At 40.9% G+C, this 19,810-nt stretch overlaps 1 protein-coding gene across 3 annotated transcripts in view; it reads left to right on the plus strand.

Moving 5' to 3' along the window:
* The first annotated feature begins 4,107 nt into the window (after positions 1–4,107).
* Positions 4,108–19,810, plus strand: part of FBXO25 (F-box protein 25) — a 30,270-nt gene continuing 14,567 nt past the window's right edge. For all 3 annotated transcript variants that reach the window (XM_084203171.1, XM_084203172.1, XM_084203173.1), the window contains exons 1-5: positions 4,108–4,195; positions 6,999–7,142; positions 13,358–13,467; positions 14,787–14,836; positions 17,765–17,857. In XM_084203171.1, coding sequence (XP_084059297.1) covers positions 7,006–7,142; positions 13,358–13,467; positions 14,787–14,836; positions 17,765–17,857 — 390 coding nt within the window. In that variant the 5' untranslated portion in view covers positions 4,108–4,195; positions 6,999–7,005. The remainder of the gene's footprint in view (positions 4,196–6,998; positions 7,143–13,357; positions 13,468–14,786; positions 14,837–17,764; positions 17,858–19,810) is intronic.

The raw sequence follows: 19,810 nt of genomic DNA on the forward strand, positions 1-19,810 counted from the left end.
GGGAAGGTTTAAACTGCTTTAGTATTAAATAAAACATAATAGAAGGCTGTGACACCAGAATAAGAAAATTACCATAGGACTTTATAAGGAATATGTGAAATGGAATAGTGTCAATCAATATTAAATTATTCAAGAACTGCTCAAGCTATATCATGTTGATCAAAACAGTCTTAAAAGCTTCCACATGCTATTAAGTTATTTTACATCTTGAAACCCCCCCTAAAGTGAGCAACATGCTTTCTTTTGTATACTTTTAACACAGGCATGAACTACGCATAAAAAAAAATTAGAATAAATTTCTCAGTCTTCAATGAATTTTTTATAGGTCAGAGCATGGGACTCTCAAGATAGCAACTATTCTTAACATGGGAAATATCTCTAAATTTTGTCATTTGAAAATTTATCAGATTTTGTTACAAAAAAACGGAGATGGAACGGTGTCAAAAACATTAAATAGTAGAATTACTTCACAAACACTATATAGCAAAATAACTTTGGTTTTGAAGTACAGAGTGAGAAAATTTCACCTGCAAGAGAGGACAGCTCAGTAGTAATTCTGGGCAATAACTGCTTTGCATCTGCTTGTTGAATAATCACAAGACTTTTAGACACTTGGAATGAAACCACATATACATAAAGTCTTGTAATAAGTGGCTCTTTACTAAAAAATAAATTAAAAATTACATTCTTCCAGCTCCCTCTATTGTATAATTAATATAAATATGCTGAAGCCAGCAGGTGAAATATTGTAATAGCTGGGGATGAGCAGCAGCAAATATGCAGGAGAGAGCGTTGTCACAGAAAACCCAATTACTTATGTACCTCAGCTATTAATAACTTTATTAAATTTGAAGCACAAGTCAAAGAGTGTGACTGCCTAATCTGGGAAGACACACTTGTCCTTGTCCTTCTAGGACCTGTACTAGAAAAAAAGGAAAAAGCTGGAAGCATACGAGTTCCTCTGTTTCTTCCTTCCCTGTTGTATCCTCCATGAAGTGTGAGGCATTCACCCAGGGTAACATCCCCCAGCTGGGCTTGATACCAGCAGGTGGGACTGCACGTGTGACTGCAGGTGTCACTGCAGGTGGGACTGCAGGTGGGACTGCAGGTGGGACTGCAGGTGTGAGCAGTGGGTGTGACTGCAGGTGTGAGCAGCAGGACCAGCAGGTGTGAGCAGCAGATGTGAGCAGCAGGACCAGCAGGTGTGAGCAGTGGGTGTGACTGCAGGTGTGAGCAGCAGGCTGAGGAGGGGACTCTGCCCCTCCTGGGGTGCTGCATCCAGCTCTGGGGACAGAGAAGGGCCACGAAGATGCTCAGAGGGCTGAAGCACCTCGGCCACAAAGACTGGCTGAGAGAGCTGGGGCTGTTCAGGGAAGAGCAGGCTCCAGGGAGACCTTCTACAGCTTCCAGTAAATGAAGAAAGCCTCCAAAAAAAACAGAGAGGCTTTTTACAAGGGCAGGTACTGATAAAAAAAGTGGGAAAAGCTTTAAACTGAGAGAGAGTAGCTTTAGATTAGATACCTGGAAGCCCTTCTCCCCTGTGAGGCTGGTAAGCCACTGCCACAGGCTGCCCAGGGAAGTGGGATGGATCCTCCACCCCTGGAAGTGTTCAAGGCCAGGCTGGATGGAGCTTTAATCTCCATCTAGTGGAAGGTGGCCCTGCCCACCGCAGGGGGATTGGAAATAGGTGATCTTTAAAGATGCTTTCCAACCCAAACCATTCTATGATATTAGGAAGTGTGGCGCCCACCCCTCTACTCTCCCACTCCTCCTCTTCAGCAGGACCAGGGAAAAAATTAATGAAAAAGTTTCTGGGTCCAGGTAATGACAGAGAGCCAATTACTATCCATCAAAAACCATAACCCACCAATTGCCATCGTAGGTAAACCAGAATCAACTCGGGGAAGATTAATTTAATTTGCTGTGAATTAAAAATTGGTGATTTAAAAAATAGCACTGTGAGAAACAGAACAAAAAATAAAAGCACCTTTTTGTCAACTCCCTTTTTTTTTTCCCCAGCCTCAACTGTACTCTTTGTTGTTGACTTTTCTGCCTCCTCCTCTCCTCCACAAGTGGCACAGGGAGATGGGAAACTGCAGTTGGGGTCATTTCATAATGCTTTGCCTGTGCCACTCCTTCCTTCTCATGCTGCTCCAGCATGGAATTCCTCTCAGCCAGAGTCCTCCACAAACTGCTCCAGTGTGAGTCCTCCCCAAAATGCTGCACTTTTCCAAGAGGTAACCTGCTTACTGTCCTTCATGGTGTTAAAGCTGCTAACTCCTCAGGTAAACACAAGAGAACCGCAGCATATTTTCTGAAGTGCGTCACTTTTGGATTAGAGGTTTCACTCATGAAGCTCTGCTAGTAAAATCCAGCCTGCCCTAAAGGAAAAACCCCACCAGAGCAATGAGTCAACTGAGCACTGTTGTACGTCCACACACCACAGGACACCTCAAAGACAGAGAATGTAGAAGGATCCTAGAGACAAAGGGATTTGTGGCACATTATGAAGGAATTTTGTAGATCCAGATGCCAAAGAGAAAAAAAAAAAAAAAAACAAACCTTTCATGGGCTGGAAAAGGAGATTGATGCACTCCTGGCAGAGTGGTGGTGTAGAATTTTTCATATTGACTCACATAATTTTCCAGTGCAGGGCTGGGACTGTTTTCAGTCAGGCAATGGCAGAGAGAGGGGCCTACAGGCTCTGGCTGTGCAAAGGCAGCACCTTTGCCATGGCTATATTGTTGCCAGGATATTGAGGTCTTGAAAAATATTTAGGTTTTCAACTTCTTTTTTTTCTGTCTTCAAGAAAAGAAAGGAATCCTATCTCTAGTTTAATTATTAATAGTAACATATTGAGAACACAATGAATCCCAGACCAAATATAACTACTCGTGAGTTTTTCAAGACCAAAGACAGGAAAAAAGCCCTTCCAGTCTGAGTCTTTGCTGAATTCTGTGCTGTTATGACACTGAAATTATTTTCTAAGCTCATAAACTCCATTTTCTTATGTGAAAGACTAGTAAAAGTTTAAGGATTGCTTCCAGGTAGGGACAAGATGCAGTAATTGTAGTATTGTCAATCCCATAATTCAAATAATTAAAATAATAAAGCCTTTTTCTACAGCACAAAATTTAGGACCAATTACAATGTTTGAAAATACTACTTTGATTTTACTATTAATGCCTTGACTTTTTTTTTTATAGTTTTCTCCACATTCAAACAGGTGACAATAATTGATTTTAAGTGAAATCTGAAATGTTTATACTATCATATAATAATGATTTAAAGTTTTAAGAAACAAGGCCCTCCATAAACTTGGTCTTCCAGGCACGCTGGCACACCCGGGGCACAGGGGAGCACACAGGGGCACATAGAGGGAGACCACGCCGGGGACACCCGGGGCACAGCGGGGGCGGGGAGGTACCGGACACGCCGGTCATGCCGGGGAGTCCCGATGGTCCTAGAAGAGACGGCTCGCACCGGGAGGGCTCACACCGGGTAGGTTCCCCAGGGGTCACACCGGGGGGGTTCCCTACGGGGTCATGCGGGGGTCCACTGGGGAGGTTCCCCGGGGGGTTCTCCTAGAGGGTCACACCGGGGGGGTTCCCCGGGGGGGGGGTTCCCCGGAGGGTCTCACCGGGGGGGGTTTCCCCGGGGGGTTCTCCTAGAGGGTCACACTAGGGGGGTTCCCCACGGGTTCCCCGGAGGGTCGCACCGGGGGGGGTTTCCCCGGGGGGATCTCCTAGAGGGTCACACCAGGGGGTTTCCCTAGGGGTTCCCCGGAGGGTCGCACCGGGGGGGTTTCCCCGGGGGGTTCTCCCAGAGGGTCACACCAGGGGGGTTCCCTAGGGGTTCCCTGGGGGGGGTCGCACCGAGGGGGTTTCCCCGGGGGCCCACGCCCCGCCCCGCGCGCGCCACACGCCCCGCCCCCGCCGACCAAAACATTGGCACGTGCGGCCCGCGGGCGCCCGTCACGTGACGCGGCGGGCTCCGGCCGGGGCGGAGACGGCCCCGCCCCGCTGCGCCAATGGCGTCGCGCGCTGCCGGGTAGCAACAAGCGCGGCGGGCGGCGACCAATCAGCGCGGGGTTGGGGCGTGGCCAGCACGGCCCATGGTACTTCCGGCAACAGCGCCGGGCCCGGGCCGAGCGCCGGGCAGGGAGCGGTGCGAACGGCGGGATCGGTGCCGGGAGGTGAGCGCGGCCCGCCCCGGCCCGGGCGGTAGCGGGGTCGGTAGGACATCTGTGGGGCCGTGTGTGTGAGCCCCGTCGGCCCGCGCGGTTGGGGCTGAGCGTAGGCGGTCGTGGCTTGAGGGGTTTGGGGTTGGCTCTTAAGGGCGTGCGGAGCTGAAGCAGTGTGGGACGAGGTGTTAAAAGTCAGGGTGGGCAGAGCGGGCTGGGGAAGGCGCTGGGGCCAGGCGGGACGGGCAGCACCGAGGGCTCTGGAGCGGGGTGTGCGGAGCCTGGCTGGACGAATGGGGTGTTGGGGTGTCATTAGGCTGTGAGAGGATGGGAGCCAGCACGGTTTCACCGGGACAGATCCTTCCTCACAGGCCTGGTGGCCTTCCACGGTGGGACTTCAGAGTTGGTGCATGAGGCCATACGGGACCACACCGTGACTGATGTAATTTGCCTGAACTTGTGAGAAGCATTTGACACTGTCCCACACAAATTCCTTGTCTCTAAACTGGACAGACATGAATTGGATGGAAGGACTGCTGGGTAAATAAGGAACTGGCTGGGTACATAAGGTTCCAGTCAACAACTCTGTCCAAGTGGAGTGACAAGTGACATTCTTGAAGGGCTGGGATTGGGACTGGGCCTGTTTAACATCTTTGTTAGGGACATGGACAGTGGAATTAAGCTTATCCTCTGCAAGTTTTTGGAAAGTACCAAATTGTGTAGCGCAGTTGACAAGCTGGAGAGAAGGGATGCCATCCAGAGGGACCCTGACGGGACAGAAATGAGTGTGTGCAAACCTCCTGAAACTCAGCAAGGCTAAGTGCTAGGTCCTGCAGCTGGGCCATGGCAGTCCCAAGCACAAGTAAAAGATGGGTAGAGAATGGACTGAAAGCAGCTTTAAGGAGAAGGACTCAGGGCTTCTTGTTGACAAGGAGGTCAACATGAGTCAGTAATGTGCACTTGCAGCCCAGAAAGCCAGAGGTGTTCTGGGGTGCACCAAAAGACGTGTGGCCAGTGAGGCAAGGGAGGTGATTCTGCCCCTGTGCTCTGCTCTCCTCATACACCACCTGCAGCACTGCATCCAGCTCTGGGATTCTCACCATAGGAGGGCTGAGAATGTGCTAAGGAGAGTCCAGAGGAGGGATGGAGCGCCTGTGAGCACTGGCTGAGAGAATTGGGATTGTTTAGCTGGGTGAAGAGAAGGCTTTGGGGAGACCATTAGAGCAGTCTTCCTGTCCTTTAAAGCAGGGCTACAAGAGAGCTGGAGAAGGACTTTTTACAAGGGCCTCTAGTGACAGAACAAGGCAGAATGGCATCAAACTGAAAGAAGGTAGGCTTAGGTCTTTGGGAAAAGTTCTTTACTGTGAGAGTGATGAGGCACTGGCCCAGAGCAGTGGTGGGTGTCCCATCCCTTTTAGCATTCAAGGTTAGATTGGATGGGGCTCTGAGCAGCCTGGTTTAGTGGAAGGTGTCACCCAGACTGGAACTGGATGATCTTTAAGGTCCCTTCCAACCCAAACCCTTCTGTGATAGAGACACCAGTATGAGGGGAGTACTAAACAACTTATGGTTCATATTATTCCTAAGAAGTAGTAAAAGGATTGGAACAGCAGATAGGCATGAATAAAGTTTGTTGCAACTGGGGGAATTGTTGATGTAAATTTTGGAAAAGGTTCTTGTTAGGAGCAGAAGAAAGCTGAGTTATTAGTAGGAAGGAGGCTTTAGTCAATCCTGAGGCCTAGGCAATGCACTTTGTTTTGCATACTGTGTAGATTTTTAAATAAAGAAAAACCCAGCCTATTTGTCTTCTGGCTTTTTATCCTTTTCTAAAAAATATATTGGGCAAATGCTGGTCAAGAGTGCAAATTTTTAAATAAATTCATAGTGATGTTTACTGATGGGGCCTAATATTTTTTTTCAAGTAGAAAAAATACTAGAAAATGCATGTTTGTGAGGACCAAAGGTGTTATATATTAGCATATGTTTTGAATATGATAATGCTATCTTCCCTCTATAGCTTGCATGTGAAATCTCTTGTTAAAGGAGCAATATGTTTGTGTGATGAATGGGAAGAAGAGAGCAAAAGCTGGCAGGGTTATAGTCTTCAAAGTGTAGAAAACTGCCTTGTTCTTAATGTGTCAGAAGTGAATCTCACTTTTGAAAATTGGTAACAGAACACTGTTTGAGCAATATAGCTGTGTCTGTTTGTAGGAATTTCTGCAGACGTGTCACAATGGACTTTGTTGCAGTCTCCTTTTGTCCTGGTATCAGCTTAAAAGGCTGGCATGGGAGGTGACCTCAAAAACAACATAAAAAGATTTTTGGGAATGTTAAAATTCCTATCCTGAAACATCACTACACATTGTACCACAAACTCAGTATTTGTAAGGATTAGAAAAAACAAAAGGAGCAACATTGATTTTGTGAGCTGTAAATCTCTTTAAAACCATTTATTAGTCACATATGAAAATCAGTAATCTGTTTGATCATGACAGAGCAGATTACACATGATATAATGGATATAATTTTCTCTTTTTGGTATCATTCTGTTCATGGGCTACCAGGATATTTTTCCTTGTTCTCCAAAGAACAAGGAAATCTAATGATCTTGATCTAATAAAATGCTAAAAGACAAGAAGAATGTCATTAGAGAATAAAAAGTCTACTTAAACCACTGAATCTTTAAAGGATGCTTTACAGACAACTTTTCTCAACCTTTCTTTTTAAGGCTAAAGAAAAAACTGAAATAATGACAGGAAATTTTGAGACTTTTAAAATAAATAATAGACAAAGAATATCTTCTTGCTGCTTATAGAGAAACCATGCCATTTTTGGGCCAAGACTGGAGATCCCCTGGATGGAGATGGGTTAAAACAGAAGATGGATGGAAAAGATGTGAAACCTTTAGTCATGCACTTGAGGATGGGAATAATCAGCTGAATGATATCAGCCACACTGTGTAAGTTAAAAAAAAAAAAGTGATTCTGCATGAATTAATAGCAGGTGGGAAGGCAAAATTGACTTAATTTCCATTCACATTGCAACTGTTTGTGGTAGCTGATGTCATCTGTGTACAAATGCAGTCATGTGTTTTCTTAGTTAGGCAGACAGGAGAACCCTGTGGAGGCAGTCTTTTGTCACTGCTTTGTGAGTTGCTTATTTGAGGCAGCCAGATCCTTTCTTAGCCTATGTGTCTTTTAAAATAATAAAACAATAAATGCTTTTAAAAAAACCCAACAAAAAGCCCTGCTCCCCCAATGCCTATTGAGTACTATTTGAAGGTAAAAGTGGCACTTGTAAATTGCAAGTGCAACAGGCATATTGAACCTGGAAGTGAATGAAGGTTTTCTGCTGAGTGGGTGTTGGATTTGTTTGTGGCAGCCCTAAAATGCCTTTGCTCCAAATATACAATCAGTGGTAGCTTAATGCTCATTCTCTAACACAATAGATGACTGTGTGTGCTCCTGTAGGACAGGTGAGAAAGAGATCAGGTAAATAAAGTAATAACTTGTGGCAAATGGCCACAGGCTGGTGTCATATAAATAATTTTGTCAAAACAAACTCCTCCACAAAGAAGTAATTCTCAGGGGTAGGATTCTTGGTCATAAATTCCAGCATAATGTGCTCATAATGAGGAAAGGGGACATTTGGTGTTTTGTTGTTAGTCCAGTAAAAGACAACTCATCTGGTTTAGAGAGGGATTTACTGGGAATCTAGGACTTGCTGTAGTCACACACCTGTGTTTTCTAAATTTGTAAAACAGTCCTCAAGGGAGTTATCAAGCAGTGAAGCATTATTATTAAGCTTAACCTACTGTTTTCTTCATGCCTTTTTTCCTTTTGTGTTAGTCTGTCACTGATCTCATTTGAGCTTCTTTATCCACACAGTCTGGCCACTGTGGATACAAAACTGTGTATGGAAGAATGTTCAGCAAGTCTCCAACATAAAAGTTGCCTAAATACCTTTGAAAAAAATCTCTCTTTTATATCTTTAATAATATACTTGGCAAAGTAAGGGAAATCTAATAAGTATTTAGCAATTGTTCAAATTGCTTCAAAAATAAGTATCATGTAGGTTGCTTAATTAATACTGTTTGATAAGTATGAAAGGAATTATCAGTCTTTCTGAATACCATTAAGACCATTAAATTTTGCCACTAAACTGCCATTAACGTCTATTTGCACAACATTATGGAACAATTTAGAGTGGAAATGACCTCTGAGCATCATCTGGCTGAAACACATACTTAAAGCAAGGCCAGCTGAGGTTGCATTCTGCAGGGCCTTGCCCCGTTCAGCTTTGTGCTTTTCCAAGAATGGAAGTTCTTTTCTGGCTTCCTGTTCTAAGTTCTGTTACTGTCAATGTTATTTTTTTGTTTTTGTTGTGCTGTCCCATGTTGTATCATTCCTCCCTGCCCTCCTCATTCCAGTAAGAATTTCTCTTATCCCAGGTTGTGTCCATTACCACTTGACTTACCTCTGCCCACCTTCTCCAACCTTACAGTCTCACTCCATCTTATATATAGCCTCATATTAAAAGCTGACAACAATTAGATTTCCCTCCAGCACCAGCTCCTAGAACTGAGCAAGGTCAGTTCTCTCTACCCTTGTGCACCATGTGCTCCAGTAGCTTGGTGACTCCCCACTGGAGTTGTTCCAGTATGACAATGTTTTCACTGTATTGGGGGCCCCAAACTAGACACAGTGCTCCAGATGAGTACTCATGCCAAATAAAGATGGATGTTTGCTTCTTTCAGTCTGCAGGGTACACTTTACATAGCCCAATCCAGGGTGCAGTTGGCTTAATACAACACAAGGGCACACTGCTGACCTGTTTTCAGCTACTTATCCTCAAGACTCCTGACTCCTTTCCTGCAAAACTGCTTCCTATCCAGTCTGTACCCAGCATATACCCAGGCTTGGGGTTCTTCTGTGTCATGGGTAGGGTTTCACATTGTGGTACAGCAGTATAAGATGTGCTGCTGGCTGGATCTCTGTACCATCTTGTGTATTTGGAAATAATCATGGTGTATATTGAAGATAACTCAGCTTAGGAGATTTGTAAACATGATGTAGCACTAAAGAAAAATGAGACTTGATAAAGTGCTTCCTTGTAGAAGAAACATATAGTAAACAGGTCAAAATTACCTATTTGTCTCTCTTTAAGCTGCCCTGTGAATAGGGATGATGGCATATGCCAATCTGGCCGTTCTAGCAGGATTTTGTTCATTTACATCCATTGTAAGGAATAATCTTTTTCAATAAAATATTCTGTAAGAATCTCTTCTGAAGTTAGTACTTTAGTATTATATTTAGGGAGCAGTTAAAGCAGTTTTCCTTTCTAAAGAAGTAAATTCAAGCTATGTAGTTGAATGAAACCCTTTCTAGTTTTGCTCCTATTCTCTTCTGTGAGAGAAAATGTAGAGTTGCTTACCAAACATTGTGCTTTACCCATTGCAAATACTTTCCCTTCAGAAATTACAAAGATCTAATCACAAACATATTTAGAAATAAACCTTAAAGACACATAAGTTACTTAAATTGAAGAATGTGTTCTTGTTAAAATTGAACTTCAGACTTTGCTTGATTAGTCATCCAATGCCTTGTGAATCCAGCTGCTGAATTAGTAAAATTGGTGGACCTCATGATAGCCATGCTAGAACAAAATATAATCATTTGTGTGGAACAGCTTTAATTATTTGGCATAATGCTTGAATAATTGCACTTTAGATCTTTTATGGAAAGGAAGATTGAAAAAAAAAGACCATCACTTCAGTAGGTCTTACTTATTTGCCTAAGAGTGCCTTTTGTTCAAGGTACATGGTAGCTGGAAATGCAGCTTGGGCTGCATTCAAGCTCTGTGGTGTGAATGCTGGCCATGACTGCCTGTAAATTGAAGCAAAGATAGATGCTTCCAGCGCTGTGGCACTGTGTCCTTGAAGCCTTGTGGTGGAGAGAAGCTTGGTGGGGGTGGAACTGCCTTACAGAATTGTATGCAAATGTCTTTCATTAGCCTGCAACTTAGGAGTAAAGGAGGTGATATTTACTTTTTTATGTGTTAGATTCATATGAACAACTTGGGCTGGTAAGGTATTCAGTTCAGTCTGCAGTGTCTCTTGTCTAATTCTGTGAGACGCAGTGTTCTCAAGAGTGATTTTGGCACTGGATAGAAGTCCTTTGATTTGAATCTATGATCAGATAACATTACAATATATTTGTCAAATGACAAAATCATTTGGGGCGTGCACTTAGCTCAGGATTTTCCATGGTCAGGCTGTGAGAGTCACTTCTAAAATAATGTGCCTCTGTAGAGAATTGCATGAGTTGAGGGTCGTGTGAAAAGAAGCAAGGGGATGAGGGAAAATAGTTGGAGCTTAGGTAGCCCTGCCACATTTTCCATCATTTTAAGTGTCATACCCAAGAGGTTATTTAAATACTGCTATGAAATTACTTTTTTTGGAAAAACTGAAATTGTTGCATGATCTATCTAAGATATTATAGTTCTAAGGACACCAGGTACTTTGCTTTTAAAAGCTTTAGAATAAATTTTTATGAAGTGTGTCATCAAGACAAGAGAGTAAGAATAGCTGTAAATTGGCAGTATTATGTATGTATTTAAATCCTGCCAGGTGCACTCAAATGTCACGTGCAGTATTATAATAAAAACACTAAATTAAGGCTTCTGTTACACCATATGGCACGTGAAGCACTTGATTTGGTTTCTTGTATCTTAGCTTGGTGTTTGAGGGGGCAGGGGTTGCTTTTGGAACAGTAAAGCAGCTTTATTACTTGTCAAGGAACTGCAGATTTCTGGAAAGAATGGTAGCAGTCACTGGGTAACTCTGTGTCTCTGTCCCATTCTTCTTATGTCTGTGGGACCCTCGCTTTCATTCATTGCTTCCAGACTAAAGGTTTGTCAAGAAGAATGGTTTTATAGTAGGGAAAAACTATGTGAAGTGGGACAGAATATGAGGAAATAAAGCCTCATATTAGAAGATCCTCAGAGGTAACAGTCCAATTTGTCTTTTCTCTAAAGAGACTCAAGGAATTCCAGGAATGTCACAGGCAAATTTGAATGCCAGATAAAGGTGTTTGAAATAACAGTCTTCATCTTCACAATTCCTTACATTTATTGACTTCTGAAGCTGCCTTAGTTATTTATATGATGCTTGGGGAAGTGGGGTGTCAGGAGTGGGATTCAAGTCACTTCAGGTATGTTACTGGCCTAAATTACTTTCTAGGGACACTTGGATCCAGGAACAAAAGCAGGAATCTTTCCATATTAACCTTCCTCTTCTAAGCAGGCCTTCAGGAATGTGGCCCCCACCCTCTCCCCATTGCTTGCCCTGGGTCAAGGGGTATGAGAGGGTTTCTGTGCCGCTTGGATTATGTTGCAGAGTATCAGGATCTATCTCCCTGTCTTGTATCTGTCGTTAGGATGATAAAACTCTGGGAGCTTTGGGCTCAATTTCTGGTTCTGTAGCAACTCTTCAGATTCTGACGTAGCTTCTCACATGATGTGGTGATGCAGCCAATATGTTAAATAATAATTAATGTTAGTGAGGTAAGAGATTTCCTATATGATAGCTTTGGGGGGAAAAACCCCACAAAAACAAACTGCTGGAATGGAATTTTACATAATCGAATAACTTGTGTTGATTTTTTGTTTTTGTCTCTTGCTGGTTTCTTCCCTCTGAACTCTTTTGCTGTTTGACCAGATGTGATATTTGGCACTGTTGCATAGAATTTTTAAGGTGTTGAGTTTTTATCCTCTGCTTTAAAAATATTAAGGACTGAAATAACACAATCACCTTGTGTTGAGCACTCTCTGAATGCAGTAGTATGTTAGGTTCAAATTCTGAAAAAACAAAAGAAGCTAAGATTAAATCAACTCATGTATCTTTAAGCTGAGCTGGCATGTACTGATTAGAACAATTCAAAAGCCAAAAATTTTTTGCGTTGTTGTTTAACAGATGGTTCAAACCTGAAAATTTTAACTCTGTAACGTAGTAGCATTAGACTAAAATAATTTTATTTTTGTCCCTTAATGCCCAGATACAGGTTTTTTTTGAAAAAGCTTCTATCCTTCAGTTTACAGTGTTCAGTTGTTTTAATCTGAAGTTCAAACTGGCAGTGATAAGATCCAATTTAGATTAAAAATAGTAACGAATGTCAGGAGTTTCAAATACAACTTTGTTGCCAAACAGCAGTAATGCAGAAATATGTCTCCCAGTTAAACTTCATTATTCTTATCTGTGCAAGGCTGTGGCCTTCATATGGAGTATCTTCCTTCTCAGTGCTAGAAAAGAGAACACCCATTGTTATCTTTGTTGCTGGTCCTTATAGTTATCTGCAAAAATGGAATGAAAATTTCATGAAGCTGTGTAGATTTCCTGTAGCACAGACAGTTTTAAATGCATATACATTTTAGAAATGTTAGCTTATTAAGAAAGATTTTCAATAATTTATATGTGTATTTTTTTATATTCACACTTTGTGTTTGAGCTACATAAGCATTTGGTGTAGTCCTCAGTGTTGGGTTACATGGTTAACTGTCAGAAGTGACATAAGGTGGAATTGAGTCTCTGGCAGTGACAGACCACTTGGCTCTTGATGCTGTACAAATCATTGGTAGAACAGTGCCATGACACCTGTAGTATGTACAGAGTTGTGAATCACAAGTGTCTTAAAAGAAGGACTTTCTTTGCCCCAAAGGAGACAGTAGTAAGAGAGATGTCGTTCATTGCTGGCTTTCTGCCTGTGCAAGGATGTGCAATGACTCTTAACAGACTTCTTACCTGTGTGCAGTTAAGGCTTGGCCCACTTCTAAAAATGGATTTTTGTACTCCAGAACTTTGCAGAGTTTTACACTTGTCCAGCTAGTACTGTCTCCTTAGTAGTCCTTCTTGAATGTCAGTAATGATTTTCAAGGTACCTCTTAGGAAGATACTTTCATGTATTAATCACTTTGGCATAAAATTCAACCCCTCTGGGAAGAAAAGAAGACAGCTTCTCTCCAGATACATGTTGCTATAGACAATGAGGCAGAGCATCTTAATTAAGAACATGATTTTTAATTTTTTTTTCAGCTGGTAGACTTTAATGCAGAAAATTGTAAGATGCATGCATCCTAAATATTTAATTACTGCTATTCTAATTAATGTTTTTATTTCAGTATCATAACTGGAGATGATGAGAATGAAGAAGTGTACAATAATGAAGACTGTGAGTTTGCAGCCAAGAAAAGGAAAAAAGACCATTTTAGGAATAACACAGATTCTCAATGTAAGGCTGGGGTTTTTAATTTATTTTAGAAGACTCATGTAGGTTCAGAGAAATGTTATAATAGTCATATTATACTCACCTTATAGAGTAGCCTTCCAAATTATGCCTATCTCTGTATTGACAACAAATTATGGAGTCAAAAGTGATATGTCTTAACTGAAACTGTGTTATTGATCATTTATTGTGTTGGACTTTTTTTTTTCCCAAAGACCCAAAGGTAATTCATTTAAGAATAGTAATTGCTGAGTATTAGGTGTCTTCTGATACTAACCACTGTTCTGTTTTGTGGACTAGTTTTAGATTAAATTCTTCTGGATGCTTATGGGAGCTTCTGTTTCCCAAAGCAGATGGTTTATTTTGTTTGTTTCAAGTTCTAATTAGTCAACCAACTCCAGAATCATAAATAAATATATTTTGTCATAATATCCATATCTCTTGATAAAGATTTTATCAGTCCTGAATTTCTTGGAGACAAGTCCCTTTTAAAAAATTAAGATATGACAGCCATTTTATCAGTTCTCATTTGCAAAAGATTCTTGTACTTTGGACTGCAAATGTGTATGACAGCAAGTAAATTACTGATGCAGAGAATTTGGTAGACTACATTGAAAAAGGTAAGTTGGTTAGCAGCTACTTGGCATTTCTAATGCTTTGATCTTGGAATGATCTGTTATTTGTATATCCCCACCCCAGAATTGTTAGAGAGATGGTGTTCCAGAAAGCTTCTCCAGGTTTGTCTGAGTTTCAGGTATTTCAGAAGATTCAAGGGCTTGTATGTCTCATTTGACAACATGAAAGACTTGTAAAAGCTGAAGGTCAGCCTGATTGCCTTTATTAGTCTTGTATGCTTGCCTTCCCTGCAGTCCTCTGCAGTTAGTTGAACCAAGTCAATGTAGAACGGGCACCTGTATGGAAGAAAATGGATTAGAGGGGTGGAGTTGTCAGGAACAAAAGTGTTGTCTATATCTGCTGTACTTTCAAACACTAAGGAGCCTGTTGTATTAAAAAAAAGTCAGGAGTTATGTAGGACCACTATTATGTTAGTGATTGGTCACAGCTGACAGAAGTTGTTATTCATCTCCCAATTGTGTGCCAGCTCTTGTGGTTTTAAAAAAGCATTAATATAACTTTTTAATTTCATGAAGTCCATATCTTGTGACAATTTTAGTTATCTTTTTCATCGTTTATAAACTTTCTCCATTAAAACTGTTGTACTATCTTACAAAGCATTTTATTGAAAGTTGTATCTTTAGTTGAGTTTCTGGAATGCATTAACTAATGTGGAAGCCTAAAATTATTATATTTTGATTTTATTTTAGGTTTTTACCGTGAAAAGTGGATTTATGTTCATAAAGAAAGCACCAAGGAAGTAAGTCTGCATGGCATGGGTGAATTTCTACAATCTTTGTGGTTCTTAATTGACAGACAGTATAGTGAAAAAAGTATTTTGCCATGTGGTCTTAGGGGCTATACTTAACTCTCTTCATTGGCATTGCTGGACTCCTGCACATGGTGAGGCAAAGGCTGCTGGCAAAGTGACTTCTTGGTAGGTCTTTGTGGTAGATGTATGAGAGCTTGCAAGGATAGACATACAGTTCTTCACTACTTATCCAAGCCCATCTATCTTTACTGTCTCTTTGAACTAAAATGGAAAGTATTTGCAAGACCAGAGAAATATCTCCAAAGAAGTTGCTTGCAGGCAGCCACCTATTTTGGGATCTTGGTGTAAATTTGAATGGAAGTAAGTAAAACATCAGTTTCAAATTTTACAAAGAGGATCGTTATTTTCAACAAAGTCCACATGCTTTCAGTTTGGGATATAAACTATATCATGAAACTGTAAAGGGAATATGAAAGCTCTTGGACTGACCTCTTGGAAAGTTCAAACACATCCATTGTATGTAGAGATTAAACTGTCTTGAAGTGTGAGTTTCATTCCTGTGCTGATGATTGCCATGGCTATCTGGGATGTGTGGAACTGGAACACCAGTAAGGAGGTTTTATATCCACATGGTGATGGCAGCCAGGAGAGGGGGAAGGAGGTGAGACTGATGACTGTAGTCATGCAGGCAAAAGTAGAAGGAGCTTTGCATTTTAGAGCTGAGAGAGACAATACAGAGCTTTTTACTCAGGAAGGGCATGCTGTGGAGGAGAGCTTACATAAAAGGACATTCTGCAAGTCTTTGCAGACCTTCTAGACCAGTGACCAAGACACTGCCTGTCTACATCTGAAGGGTACTTTAAGGCCTTCCACCAGATTCACAGCCCTCTTTCTGCTTTATCTTCTAGATTAGGTTATTTAGATTGGTCTGTAAAAGTCTCAAACGTGCTTTTTCCCTTCGTGCTGTCTTAAATTAGAGTGAGAAGGAGCAGGGGGACAACAGACTGTCACCACTCATCGTGGCTTTGAATGATGAGGTTAAGCTGAGGTTTCAAAAGTAAATTGAGGCCAAAATACAAATAGCCTAAAATCATGCATTGATGTCCTTCATAACCCATATATAGAGGGATTATTTTTTCCCCTACAGCAGAAGTTGCTGTACTAGTGATGTGTGAGTATTTGCTTCTGTTCCTTGTCCATTGAGAGAGCAGAAAAATATTTTGGTTACCTTCTAATATTTGACCATTCATCTTTCAGGCTTATTTGGGTTTTTAGTATAAAAAAATAAACCAGAGATGGTTAGAATTAAGCACTTATTTTTCAAGTAATTATCTGTATAAATTTAAAAGCTGAGAGTAGTAAGTTGAAAAAGTAGCAAGGAATAAGAATACATGAACTGAAAAATCCAGAGCAGCAATTTAAGCTAATCTAAAGCATAATTTGGAGGTTCTAGTTTTTCTTCCAGGTTATAATCTTTCTTGATTTTGAAATAATGGTCTCGCAACTAGGAAGCATTTCTTCCCAAGCTGGATACTTTTTTTTTTAGGGCAAAATGACAAGATAGGGAGGTCTTGATAAGAAACATATGAAACATGCTATGGGAGAGCATTGAAATTAAAGAAAACCAATCAAGTGTGGCTGAAATGAAATTGGAGATGTTTTTTGAATAATTTTGTCATGATGGTACACTGGGAAAGGTAGAACTGTAGTTTCATAGCAGTCTGTTCAAGGAAATGTCTCTTATGTTAATGTTTTAAGCATGACCTAATGATAACTGTTTAGCCAGAGAACAGCTGCAAATATTTAAACAATTTCAAAAATTTCAGTAAAAGTTTTGTTGACCATATGTGTTAATTCATTGCTATTAGCCAAGCAAGGTGTGCATATTGTGAAGTGTGCAGTGTTCTTGGGTCTGAGGTGCATCAGCTCAATGAGCAAGCAGTGCAATTAATTTGGTCATTAATCAACAGGCAGTAATTATCACCACTCTGCAGTGAATTCTTAACTGTCCTATCCCACTGGGGTACAGGCATGGTAAGATTCACTGGGACACAAAAAGGAACATTATTTGTGCTTCAAAACTTGTCAACATCCCATAATTTACCAAGGAAGTCTGTCTAGGAATGAGCTTTAAATAATTATTTATCCTTCTTCCCTGGGCTGATAAAACCATGATAGCACACTGCTCTGCGAGACTCTTTTACCAGTCAGAGATTTTCCTAGCCTCAGTGTATTTGGTCCTTGGCTCCAGTGTGGCTTTGTGGGCTCTAAATATACTGAGTTGACATAATCCCATGTCATTTTGGGCTGCTTCTACCACCTTAAATTGTTCTCAAAAGCCTCTGAAACTTCCATTTTCACTTTAGGATGTGGAGAAGTACCAAGGGAAAATGTACTTGCTTTTGTTCTTGGTGTTAAAAAAAATGTGCCTAAGCTTCTAGCACCTGGAAAATAAATTCTAGATGTTGAGACCATTTTTTCTTCTGATCCCAGAAGCAACTCACTGTGTTCTCACCCTCAAGTGTGAATCAGATAATTCTCATAATTTAGGCTCAGACAGCTGTAGAAGCAAGCCCTTCCTTGTGTAGGGCAAATGGGGACTGTGATAGCCATGAGTGAGTGCCAGCATTGTGGCCATGCAAGAGTAGATTCCCAGGGAAATCAAATACCAGTGATGCCAGATTACACATTTAGTATGAATTGAAAGGCCTTGCCTACATACCTGATAGTTACAAATAGTGTATCTTGTTTCATTTAATTTCTTGTAGAACAAATGACTCTTCAGTCCGAGGCACTGTATTTCCAGGGAGCGTGGTATCCATTAGCATCAGCTGCATGTCAGAATGCTTTTCTGAATGCTTTGCTCAATTTTGTCTTTGTTTCCTTCCATTTAAAGTGTGTTTTTACCTTTCTCAGAGACATGGCTATTGCACCTTGGGAGAAGCCTTTAACCGCTTGGACTTCTCGAGTGCGATTCAGGACATCAGGAGGTTCAATTACGTGGTCAAAGTAAGCTCTTCATTTTATATGTATATTATAAAAATGCACTTACTGATGTGCCTGTATGTACAAAAGGAATATTTTTGCACTGAACAGATGATGATTGGTAATTGTAGAAATATCCTGATCGTATGTAATTTTTAATGCAAGTAGCAACTTCGAACTGAGTAAATTTTCTCTGGTGAAAACTCATTATATGGCTCTCTGAAAGCCCATAGCTTGAGGAGGATGGTGATGGCCAGTGTGCTGTGCCATTTAAAAGGGTACCTACCATTGATGGTAGTTTCAGTTGTTGTTCATCAGTCTGGATAATTAACTCTCTTTAAAGGTAAAATAATTTCTATACGACCAAAAATAGTAAAGTGTTATTAATCTTAAATATACATTGCTGCATCTCAAATATGCTTCAAATAAGTTTCCAGAAGAATACTTGATGTATAAGTATTCTGCTATTTCTGTATGTTCTGTAACTTCTTACCAGTCCTGTGATTCATTCCAGTTTTTTTTATCAAGGACAAGATATCTATGCATTTATCTTTAACTTCCTCATAACTTGAGACTGTAGCCTTAATTACCTCAATGCCTCAGCAGCTGCCCACTTGGAAATGCCTGTTTTGGGGATACTGATCTCTTTCTAGCCCCAGGATTATTTTATTATCTAACTTGAGGTAGTAAAGTGCTTGTCCCAGCTCCTAGAGAAGCTCAAAATCTGAGTCATATCAGGACTAGACCTGTTCAATGGTGAGACTGTTCAGAAATATTGTATGTCTTGGAATGCATCCTGAACTTGGAAAGACACAAATAAAAATTAAATAAACATACCAGGATAACATCCTTTCCACTAGCCTGTGGACTATTTGTAGAGAAAACACATTCTATCCATCCCTGTGAAGATGAGGCAATGTATTATACTTTCAGAAAAACAAGAGATGTGGAAACAAATCAAAAAGGATTTGCTTCCAGGCTAGTGGTTAGGGTGCCTGCCTGGTTTGTTCCCCTGCAGGATTTGGGGGTTTTTTGGTATATGTATGTGTTGTGGTTTAGAACATGACTTTCTAATGATGTTTTGGGAGCAGAATCAAGAGCCTTGATCCTTCCCAAGACTTTTCAGCCTTGAACAGTAGGAAGAAGGAAAACCAAAGCACTTAAAAAAGGTGGTTTGGTATAAATGGTGTCAACCTTGGGTGTCTCACTGGAATAGCAAGCAGGTAAAAGGAATGCAGGTCTAGAATTTTGCATTTGTTTTAGATACTGCAGTGCCTGAACTGGGTTGCTCAAAACAGTTGATCAAGTCAAAGTGCAAAGTCCAGTATAAGCATGTTGACTGGTTTTTCTTCTGTTCACCAAGAAATATAAAAAGCTGGTTTAGTCAGCCAGGCTTAAGATCATTGCGGAAGGAGCAGTACTTGAAAATTCAGAAATTTGGCTTTGCAATCCAAACCATTATTCTGCTAATAGCAGACCCTAAGAAATCTAAGAGAATTTAAAATAGCAGATAGATTTTCCAAGTCCTTTAAATGTTTTAGAGTTCATTCGGAATTTTTAAAATTTAGCATTGTTTTGCAAATACAAAACTTTCATCATGTCTTTGCATCAGTTCCCCTGAGGCAGTGGTTGTTTGTTGATAGCAAGAATACTATTTTTAAAGACCAAACTCTACCCTAGCTCTCCTTTGATCCCAGACCATCAAGATTATTCTCCAACTAACTAAAAAGATGTCATTCACTATTAAAAGTAATATTGATGTCTGTCCAGGACTCTAGGATGGGCAGTGAGGGGGAGAAGGTAGGATCAGTTAGATTTTTGTATTTGTTGGTGCTGTAGTGCATTGATAACATTGTAGCTGTTAAATTCTGATATGCTGAATTTGATATGGGTGGGTTTTGTCCCGATGTTTCAGAGTTAACAGAGATCTATTCAAAGTTACAATCTCTAGTAGACAACACAAGCCATGTTGCATGT

Source organism: Fringilla coelebs (genome assembly GCF_963513975.1).
Source record: "Fringilla coelebs genome assembly, chromosome: 3".
Taxonomy (NCBI): domain Eukaryota; kingdom Metazoa; phylum Chordata; class Aves; order Passeriformes; family Fringillidae; genus Fringilla; species Fringilla coelebs.